We start from the raw sequence: 11,037 nt of genomic DNA, 5'->3' as shown, positions 1-11,037 counted from the left end.
TTCAACTTTTTTTTTTTTTTTTTCTTTTTTGTTTTTTTTTTTTTTTTTTTTTTTTTTTTTGAGACACAGTCTTGCTCTGTAGCCTAGGCTGGAGTGCAGTGGTGTGATCTCAGCTCACTGCAACCTTTACCTCCCCGGTTCAAGCGATTCTCCTACCTCAGCCTCCTCAGTAGCTGGGGTTATAGGCATGTGGGCCACCGTGCCCAGCTAATTTTTGTATTTTTAGTAGAGACAGGGTTTCACCATGTTGCCCAGGCTGGTCTGGACTAGTGAGCTCAAGCAATCCGCCCACCTCAGCCTCCCAAAGTGCTGGGATAACAGGTATGAGACACCGTGCCCGGCTTATATTATCTTTTAAATATAGGACTTAGTTCTAACATTCTCTAAGGAGGGCTTTTTAGTAAAAAGTTTTCTACTTAAAACCTAAGTCCCCACCAAAACAGATTGAAAAGCCTCCTTGTTAGGTAAACCATTACTCATTCAGAATACACAGTGAGGCCAAGGCGGGTGAATCACGAGATGAGGAGTTCGAGACCAGCCTGGCCATGGTGAAACCCTGTGTCTACTAAAAAAAAATACAAAAAATTAGTTGGGTGTGGTGGCGGGTGCCTGTAATTCCAGCTACTCGGGAAGCTGAGGTAGGAGAATCGCTTGAACCTGGGAGGAGGAGGTTGCAGTGAGCCGAGATCGCCACTGCACTGCAGCCTGGGCGACAGTGTGAGACTGCGTCTCAAAACAAAAAGAACACACAGCTAGGACTTCAGACCTCTGCCACCAGAGGGCAGTATACCCGAATTCAGGGTGTTTTGGATGAATTGTCCCCCTGCCGCCCAAATTCTTGTTTGAAGTCCCAACCCTCAGTACGTCAGAATATGACTGTAAATTAAATTAAATTGAATTAAAATGACACTATTAGGGTGGGGCCCTAACTCAGTATGACTCGCGTCCTTATAAGAAGAAGAAGAGACACCAGGGGTACAAGTGCACAGAGGGATGGCCATCTGAAGAGCCAGCAAGAGGGCAGCCATTGGTAAGCAGAGGAGAGGCCTTAGAGGAAACCAACCCTGATGGCAACTGTGAGCAAATAAATTGATGTTGTTTAAGCTGCCCAATCCCTAGTCTTTTGTTATGGTGGCCCTAGCAAACTAATACTCAAGGTTCAGCTCTTAGGGGTAATGAAAACCTTTTAAAAACTGAATCCATGAACAGGAATATAGATAAAGCAAAAACATACAGACATATATTGGAGGATAGCAGGGAAATCATAAAGCTCAAGAGACAGACCTAGATCTGATTACCAGCTTAGTTATATAATGCTGGTGTGATCTGGTATTTAACTTCTCTGACTCTATTTCCTCATTTGTAAGAGGTAATAATTCCCACACAGCACAAGGTATTGGAAGGATTAAATGAAGAAAAAAATCATATGGCAGAGGCAGGTGCACACACTATGTTCTTAACAAATGTTGGTGAGTCTGAATACTACATCTATCCACCTGGGGAAAAGCATTTAATGCAGGAGATTCTTAAATGCAACATTCATGAGAAATTAATAAACTAGTATTCTAATTTACAAACCATTTACTTGCAAATTGATTGGCATAAATTAATTCATCAATTTTTGATAACCCTAAGTTAAGAAAAAGAATCCACGAACCAGCCAGGCACAGTGGCTCACGCCTATAATCCCAGCATTTTGGGAGGCCAAGGCAGGTGGATCGTGAGGTCAAGAGATGGAGACCATCCTGGCCAACATGATGAAATCCCATCTCTACTAAAAATACAAAAATTAGCTGGGCGTGGTGCAGCACGCCTGTAGTCCCGGCTACTCAAGAGGCTGAGGCAGGAGAATCGCTTGAACCCGGGAGGTGGAGGTTGCAGTCAGCCGAGATCACGCCACTGCACTCCAGCCTGGTGATAGAGCGAGACTCTGTCTCCAAAAAAAAAAAAAAAAAAAAAAGAATCCAAGAACCATGTTCTGGGAAAGATGTGATCATACCAAGCCCACAGCCCTTTCTCACATTACTATGGAATGAGTCATTTGTAGTTTCAAAAAAGAAAAGAGAAAAATAAGCTCAGGGATAACTCAAGGGCTAAAAGTTTAACACCCTGACTCACAACTTACCCCTACTGTTCCAGTTTTTAATTTGAATTTGCTTCCTCCTTTCATGGCACCAAACAAAGGCAATGTAAGCTTTTTAGCTTTGTTTTCTGCACCTGTAGTCTGACTTTCAGTCCTAGGAAGAAAGAATAATTATACATATCTATTCCAGTGAGTCCAAGGTTTTATCTAAAAATACCATGACACTGACAAAGAAACCACTGGCAAAATAAAAATTACCACAAAATGAATTATCTAAGCATACAACAATAAGAAAGAGGTATTCAGACCAACAGCTTTTGAATGGACAAGAACAATGCTGACTGTCACAGACACAGAGCTATTAAGGGCCTGATGAGGCTGCTCCCTTAGTCAAGTAATTTACAACATGCTACATGACTTCACACCCATGAAATGACTACAGTACAAAGGTCACTTGCAAAGGAGAACATGTAAGCAGCAGGAGATGGATCCATGATGTAAAGCCCTATTTCCCACCAACCTCTGAAGAGTGTCTTACTTATCTGGAGCTCCCACTTAACTGCAATAGCTCGGAGCACTTAAAAAAAAAAAAAAAAAGTGTGCATGGGGATGGGGGTAGAGTATGCAGGATACCCAGTGTAGTAATGACAAAGATATAGTGAGAGACTGCAGCTGCTGACATTGTCAGCATTCTCAATGGCTGGAGATAGTTATAAAAGCTAAGCCCACTAGGGCAAAGCTGAGGAAGGGTATAAAGAAAAGACAGTAGAAATTAGAAAGGCAGGGGGAGAACAGAGCAAAAACAAAAGGGATGGCAGTTGAGTTGACAAGATACTCAGAGCAGGCAGAGGTGACAATGACAATATGGCATGAGGAGACAGAGGAAACCCCAGAATAACCATACTAGACCGAAAAGAAAGCCCTATGCTTTCTTCACATCGACCATGGGACAGCCCTGCAAACTGGAATATAAGGACAGTACTGACACTGGACTCACAGTCACCCATACCAGATGCTGGCTACCTGGCCCTCCCTGAAGCCCCCCTTGCTACTACTGCCTTCTTTTATCCACGTCTTACCCCCTTAGTAGCACTCTTGGGTCCAGCCTCAACCCCCTTTCTCCCTACCAGAGATAAAACCCATTCCCTTGCTAAGGTCACCAGAAGAATGCTGCCTGCCTGGCTGTGAAGGACATTTCGTCAAATCATTATCCTTCACACCCTTCCCCACAGGCCTCAGGAAGGCTCTGGCATAGAAAGACAGAAGCAACAGCAACAGAGATGTTTTCAGCTACATTAAAAAGCTGGGCTGGCCTAGAGGATAAGCTAAGACTGACTCAAAGGAGATGAAAAAGCAGAAGATGGAATCACAATCAAGATTGCTTGCAGGGGTTAGGGTAGGAGGCAGAAAGTTTGGAAGTTCAACACTTAAGTGAAAAGAGGAGGAAGAAGATACACATCTAGGCCAGTATCCAAAATAAGAAAGGGAGGAAAAACCAGGCAAGCACACAGACTGATAGTAGGAAAGAAGGCTCTGGAGGAAGCTGAGACGTATTTCGTTTTCATTTTATTATTATTATTGCCCCAAATGTTGTTGTTGTTTTCCAAAGCAGAGATTTGCTTTTATTTTTTTTTTGTTTTTGTTTGTTTGTTTGAGATAGGGTCTTGAAACCTCACTCTCCCAGGCTCAAGTGATACCTCAGCCTCCCAAGTAGCAGGGATTACAGACGAGCACCACCATACCCAGCTAAGTTTTTATTATTTTATTTTATTTTATTTTTTATTATTATTTTTTTGAGATGGAGTGTCGCTCTGTTGCCCTGGCTGGAGTGCAGTGGCGCGATCTCGGCTCACTGCAAGTTCTGCCTCCCGGGTTCACGCCATTCTCCTGCCTTAGCCTCCCGAGTAGCTGGGACTACAGGCGCCCGCCACCACGCCTGGCTAATTTTTTGTATTTTTAGTAGAGACAGAGTGTCACCGTGTTAGCCAGGATGGTCTCGATCTCCTGACCTTGTGATCCGCCCGTCTCAGCCTCCCAAAATGCTGGGATTATAGGTGTGAGCCGCCGCGCCCGGTAGTTTTTATTTTTTGCAGAGACAGGGTCTCACTATGTTGCCCAAGCTGGTCTCAAACTCCTGGACTCAAGCCATCCTCCCACCTCACTCATTCTCCTAAAGTGCTAGGACTACAGGTATGAGCCACTGTCCCCAGCCACTTTATTAACAAATAGTTTTACTCTAACAAAATTATTATATGATTCTTACTTTTTCCAGTTATTTGTTATTTAAAACTAGAACTGCAACTACATTACAGTAAATTTAGACCTAAAGTGGTATGGCTATTTGGTATAGGATTTTCTTTTCAAAATTCAGTATATCTGAATAGAATAGAAAATATATTCACATGTTTGAAACTCAAGTATAAAGCACATATACTGTGAAAAGTCTCCCTCCCACTGCTGTCCCCCAGCCACCCAGTTGCCTTCCCCATTGGCAATCAGTATTACCAGTTTTTAACTAATCTTTCTGGAGATACAGTAGCAGATGCTATCCCTCCCAGATTCCCTTTATCAGGCCAAACAGCTACAGCAGACATCGGCTGCTAAAGGTTTACATCTGCACCCTTCCCAGAATTACTGGGAGTCCTTCCCACCCCCAAGTCATGGGCAGCCTATGACCAATGAAGGGTTGGGAGGACGGGGTATGCCAACCCAAGCCCCTTGCCTCCATGGCATCTGTGGTGCCATTTAGGCTCTCCTGAAACCATATCTTAGTCCAGCTTCTTCTCCTGCCCTCTCCTGCTTCCCTCACTCCCATATAGATTTCTCCAGAGAGCACTCTCTTAATAAATCACTTGCAGATGAATCTCTGATTCAGTCTGTTTTTAGGGAACCTGACCTAAACAGATATTATGAACATAAGCAATGGCCTACTTACCTATGTATTCTTCCCCCACCATCATTTTTACAGACAGTGCCTGTTATACACACCCTTCTGCACCTTGCTTTTGTTACTCATCTTGATAGTGTTTCATATCATACATATAGTTGCCTCTTTTTTTTAACAGCTATATGGTGTTCTATTGTATATCTATATTATAAATAATTTAATCCATCCCCTTTGATAAACATTTAGGGGATTTCTAATCTTTTACTATTATTCATATAAACAATGCTGTACATCATTTCCTAAGTATGTGAGGGACAAATTCCTAGAAATGAAATAGATCAAAGGGCATGTGCATTTGTAATCAGGATAGAGACTGCCAATTTGTCTTGTATAGAGAATGTACTAATTTGTCCTTCAATGAGCAATATAAGAAAGTGCCTTTTCGTCAGCCTCATCAGCACAGTATAAAATCATAATTAATCTTAATCAAATTCATATATAAAAATGGTATTAAGGCCAGGTGTGGTGGCTCACACCTGCAATCCCAGCACTTTGGGAGGCTGAAGTTGGCAGATTGCTTGAGGCCAGAAGTTCAAGACCAGCTTGGGCAACATGGCAAGACCCCATCTCTACAAAAAATTTAAAATCAGCCAGGTATGGTGGGGCATGCCTGTGGTCCCAGCTACTTGGGAGGCTGAGGCAGGAGAATCACTTGGTCCCAGGAGGTCAAGGCTGCAGTGAGCTGTCACTGTGCCACTGCACTCCAGTCTGGGTGACAGAATGAGACCCTATCTCAAAAAAAAAAAAGGTATTAGGTTGTAGTATTGTATTTCTCTCATGATCATGAAGTTGAGCATCTTTGTATAAAAGATGCTATTTGTATTTCTGTTTCTGTGGCCTGTGAGTACACATCCTTTACCGATTTTTCTCCTGGGTGATTGGCTGTCTACTTATCATTCAGAGGTCTTTTTATTAATAATTTAATTTTTTTTTGAGATAGGAACTTCCTCTGTCACCCATGCTGGAGTACAATGGCACAATCACAGCTCACTGTAGCCTGGAACTCCTGGGCTCAAGCAATCCTCCTACCTCGGCTTTCCCAAGTAGCTGGGACCACAGGTGTGCTCCAACATGGCTGGCTAATGTTTTTATTTTTTGTAGAGATAGGGTTGGGCCATATCACCCAGGCTGGTCTTGAAAGTGATCTGCCTGCTTCAACCTCCCAAAGTGCTAGGATTACAGGCGTGAGCCACTACACTCAGCCTCAGAGGTCTTTTCATATTAGATAAATTAGCTTTTTGTGCATGATGCTTTTTAAAGGAGTTTATTCTACACTAAAAGATTAAGTAAAAAAAAACTTCAGAACCTTCCAATGTATCAGAAATCAATATAGTTTTCTCAGAAAATCCTCTATCAGACAGTATTTCACAAACATGAAACAAGTTTTCAGTTATTCTATGAAACCACTGCCTTCTGTGCTTTAAAGGGTTTCTTGAATACAAGAAATGTAATATATTTGTATTATATAATGATTATTTAAGAAGATAAAGCGATAATTGAAAATGTTATCTATGTTACCATACTTATTTAGAATTCCAAATATAACTAAGACTTACTTTTTTAGTTCTGGAATCTCTGCTGGCTTTACAATTTTTATTAACCCTTTAAGTCTCTGTTGTTCTTTTCTCAGTTCAAAAGTTCTCAGGTGAAGTTTCTTCCGGGACACACCATCTAATGTACTGCCTGATTTCATTTCTGACATGAACGCATCTAAAGAATCCTGAGATGGAGACTCTGATAGAACTGTCCAAGAAAAAAATAACACATGTTTAGAAAGATGATCCCAAATATTTTAAAATTCAGCCAAAGTTTCCATAAAAAAGTCACTAACATAAAACTGGACAGAGGACATCACTAGCAATAGGAATAAGGAACAGGTTATAGCCATGAGACTTTGGGAAGTCATTTTGTCTCAATGGGTTTCATTCCCCTCAACTATTAAATAAAGAGGTTAAACCAAATTATTTACAATGTTCTTTCTAGTTCTAAAACGGTATGTTGCTCTTTTGAAAGGCTCCATATTCTGTATGGTATTTCTTATTAACTAATGTAGCCCCAGTGCCTAGCACAGAGCACTATATATGGTATAATAATAAATATTTGATGAAAAACTTACCTTGGCTTGAGGCTTTCAATCTCTCAGAAATTGCAGAAAGCTCCTTTTCAGCATCATTTAATTTTGCAACCTGTAACACCCAAATCAACAGGGTTAAAAAGTTTTTCTTCTTTCAAACTGTTTCCTTATCATCCTCCTGTTTTCATTATTGTTACTAGAAGTTTTAAGAAGAATAACTCAAAAGTCCAGTTAAACTGCTACTTATGGAGTTAACGCTTTATTTTTTTTTTTCAGATGGAATCTCGCTCTGTCACCACACTAGAGTGCAGTGGTGCAATCTTGGCTCACTGCCACCTCTGCCTCCCGGGTTCAAGCGATTCTCCTGCCTCAGCCTCCTGAGTAGCTGGGACTACAGGTGCATGCCACCACACTCAAATAATTTTTGTATTTTTATTTAGTAGAGACAGGGTTTCACCATGTTGGCCAGGATGGTCTCAATCTCTTGACCTCGTGATCAGCCTGCCTCAGCCTCTCAAAGTGCTGGGATTACAGGTGTGAGCCACTACACCTGGCCCGAGTTAACGCTTTATTTTTTTTTTTTGGAGATGGAGTCTCGCACTGTCACCCAGGCTGGAGTGCAATGGCATGATCTCAACTCACTGCAACCTCCGCCTCCCACGTTCAAGCAATTCTTCTGTCTCGGCCTCCAGAGTAGCTGGGACTACAGGCGCACACCACCACACCTGTCTAATTTTTTAATTTTTTTTTTTAGTAGAGATGGGGTTTCACCATATTGGTCAGGCTGGTCTTGAACTCCTGACCTCAGGTGATCCACTTGCCTCGGCCTCCCAAAGTGCTGGGATTACGCGTGAGCCACCACGCCTAGCCTGGAGTTAACACTTTTTATGTGTTAAATCCAAATTTAATTTATTTCTGAATTTAAAAACACAGAATTAAACAGAATGAATAACTCAGACTTTATTTTACTCAGAAGAAAGAGCTCAAGGTATTGGTTTTCACATAAATCGAAAGGACAGATGTTGGGTAATGTTTTAAGTTCCGAATCCTACTATAAATTAATATCTGTAAGAAATTCCTTGAAGTGCAATTGCTGAATCAATACATTTTTAATGTTGACAGATGTCGTAGAATTGATCACTTAAAAGGCTGTATTGTACATTCCCACCAATTGAGAGTCCACTTCCCCATATTCTGGTCAAGCTCTGCATTATTAATCTTATGTTTTTTATAGTCAAATAGGAAGCCTATTACCTACCTATTATTGTCTGTTACCTACCCATTAACACATGTCACCTTGTGATAATTTCCTGATAATATACTGTTTCAGACTACATATTACCATACTACATTCTTCAAAATTCCTTTGACTTCTCTTGACTGCCAGAAGGCTAAAGTCAGTTTCACCTCAGAATGCCCTAACTTGGAACTTTTTCCTTTCTCTTTGAGACAGGTAATATCATATCCAAAGAATGTTAATTAATGGATCAATATCCTGGAGGAAAGTATCTAGCAGCAAGCCAAATTTTTTTCAAACAACTTGGATAAGACTAGTTGTTTGTTACCATTAAATTAACAGACCACAAAAGTTATACTTCAGTATCAGATTTCAATGCTACTACTTTAAAAATTGTAATTATCATAAAACATATTTAAAGAATACATTATTTTATTAAAAATTAAACTATTAAATACCACAGCTACTTCCATAAATAAAACTTGCCAATGATTCAAAGGTCTCTGGCTTCTCATCAATCTTGCCAGCCTTCTTCATTCTGTTCAGACGCTTCTTCTCAACCAGGCCAGTCCGATCAAGAAATGTGTCATCATCACTGTCATAAAAGTCTTCATCTTCCCAGTTCTTGGCTTTCCTTTTCCGAGACACTAGAGGTAGATAAAATGATGAATAAATAAGTTTTTAAAAAAGAAAATAAAAAGAAAGAAGGCAAGTAGGCAAGGAGCTTAAAATGTCACCAACAACTCCTGAAAGAGAGGTTCTACAAGCTGCCAAACTACGTATAAAAACAAAGGGCTAAACCTTGAAGACATTATACTAACTGAAATAAGCCAGACATAAAAGGACACTTACTGCATTATATGAGGTACCTAAAGTAGTCAAATTCATAGAGACAGAAAAGTAGAATGGTGGTTGCCAGAGGCTGGGAAGGAGGGAGAATGAAGTTAGTGTTTAACAGGTACAGAATTTCAGTATGGAATGATAAAAAAGTTCCGAAATGAACACTGTTGATGGTTGTATAACATTGTGAATGTACTTAATGCCACTGAGTGGTACTCTTAAAATGCTTAAAATGGTACACTTTTATATTATATTTTTCCACAATTTCTTATTAAACAATTTTTCATTAAAGCAGTTAATTTATTTAATGAGCAAACAGCTTTTACAAATCAATGAGGATGGCCAGGCATCGTAATCCCAGCACTTTGGGAGGCCGAAGGGGGGTGGATCACCTGAGGTCAAGACCAGCCTGACCAACATGGTGAAACCCCATCTCTACTAAAAATACAAAAATTAGATGGGCATGGTGGCAGGCACCTGTAATCCCAGCTACTCAGGAGGCTGAGGCAGGAGAATTGCTTGAACCTGGGAGGTAGAGGTTGCAGTGAGCCAAGAAAGCGCCATTGTACTCTAGCCTGGGCAACAAGAGTGAAACTCTATCTCAAAAAAAAAAAAAAATCAATGAGGAAAAAAGGAAAACGAGAAATTAGAAAAAGGCCAATAACCCAAAAGAAAATTTGAAAAAGAATAATGAAAGCAGTTCACAGAAAAGTACAATAAATATTTTAAAAGATGTTACCTTAAAAAAGTACAAATTTAAAATTAGATACTTCTCATCTATTAAACTAGAAAACATAAAAAGATTAATAATTGGTGGGAATGTACATTGATACAACCTTTCTGATAGTCAAGCCTACGATATCTGCCATTAAAAATGCATTGATCCAGCAATTTCACTTCTAGAAATTTATTCTATAAATATCAGTGCAATAGTATTTTTAACAGTGAATATGTAGAGAGTCCATCAATAAGAGACTATGACAGCTATTACTTTTTTGTCCACCCTACAACATTCTACTCCCTCTGTTCTGACAAAAGTACCTCTTTCCCCTGGAAAATTCCTCCCCCATTTTATCTGGTTTAGGGATAGTCACAGGACCAAAGCCAAATCAGTAATATTTATATTTATATTTAGAGATGAGGTAAAGAGGTTCTCTTTACAATGAAGTTATTAAAGTGACAGACTGTAAGTTCAGAGCTATAAGCAATCAGCTTTTCAGCACAGGGTAAGAATTTGTCTGCAAAGTTTAAAAATGTACTCATGAGACGAGACAGACTCACTCACAGAGACACACACACATACAGCTTGTATATGTCCTGGTGATGTGAGTCCAGTTTGGTAGTACCAAATTATGGTTTCAGAACTTGAGGTTCTGGTTCATGCAGTTGTTCCTTCATTCCTGTTCCTTCATCCTGAGCTATTCTTCCCAGCTTCTGCAGCCAATAACCTTTCCCCTAAGCTAGTTTGAATTGGACTTCTATTATTTGCAAGCAAAATAGTCCTTATTAACATAAGCCTAATTTCCAGGTTAAGATGGTACATTAAACACACATATCTAATTTCCCTCTTTTCCTAAATCCCACTAAACCATAGTAAAGAGATGTTTTCTAAAGACAGTTACCCAAGCCTGGGCAACATAGCAAGACCTTATCTTTATTAAAAATAAATCTAAAAAAAGTAGCTGGGCATGGTGGTATGCACCTGTAGTCCCAGCTACTCAGGAGGCTGAGCCTAGAGGATCGCTTAAGCCCCGGAAGTTGATGCTGCCGTGAGCTGTGATCAGACCACTGCACTCCAACCTGAGCAGCATAGAGGAAAGAGAAAGGGAGGGAGGAAAGGGAGGGAGGGAGGGAGG

The 11,037-nt window shown here is 40.3% G+C and overlaps 1 protein-coding gene across 1 annotated transcript in view; it reads right to left on the bottom strand.

Moving 5' to 3' along the window:
• Nucleotides 1–11,037, bottom strand: part of SLC4A1AP (solute carrier family 4 member 1 adaptor protein) — a 32,948-nt gene that overhangs the window by 10,996 nt on the left and 10,915 nt on the right. Inside the window, exons 6-9 of the mRNA XM_017876990.1 lie at nucleotides 8,828–8,988; nucleotides 7,147–7,216; nucleotides 6,587–6,773; nucleotides 2,126–2,237 (exon numbers count right to left, since the gene is read on the bottom strand). Of these exons, the coding sequence (XP_017732479.1) occupies nucleotides 2,126–2,237; nucleotides 6,587–6,773; nucleotides 7,147–7,216; nucleotides 8,828–8,988 (530 nt within the window). The remainder of the gene's footprint in view (nucleotides 1–2,125; nucleotides 2,238–6,586; nucleotides 6,774–7,146; nucleotides 7,217–8,827; nucleotides 8,989–11,037) is intronic.

Source organism: Rhinopithecus bieti, unplaced genomic scaffold (genome assembly GCF_001698545.2).
Source record: "Rhinopithecus bieti isolate Rb0 unplaced genomic scaffold, ASM169854v2 scaffold_7681, whole genome shotgun sequence".
Classification (NCBI taxonomy): domain Eukaryota; kingdom Metazoa; phylum Chordata; class Mammalia; order Primates; family Cercopithecidae; genus Rhinopithecus; species Rhinopithecus bieti.
This window is presented reverse-complemented; position numbering and strand designations above follow the sequence as displayed.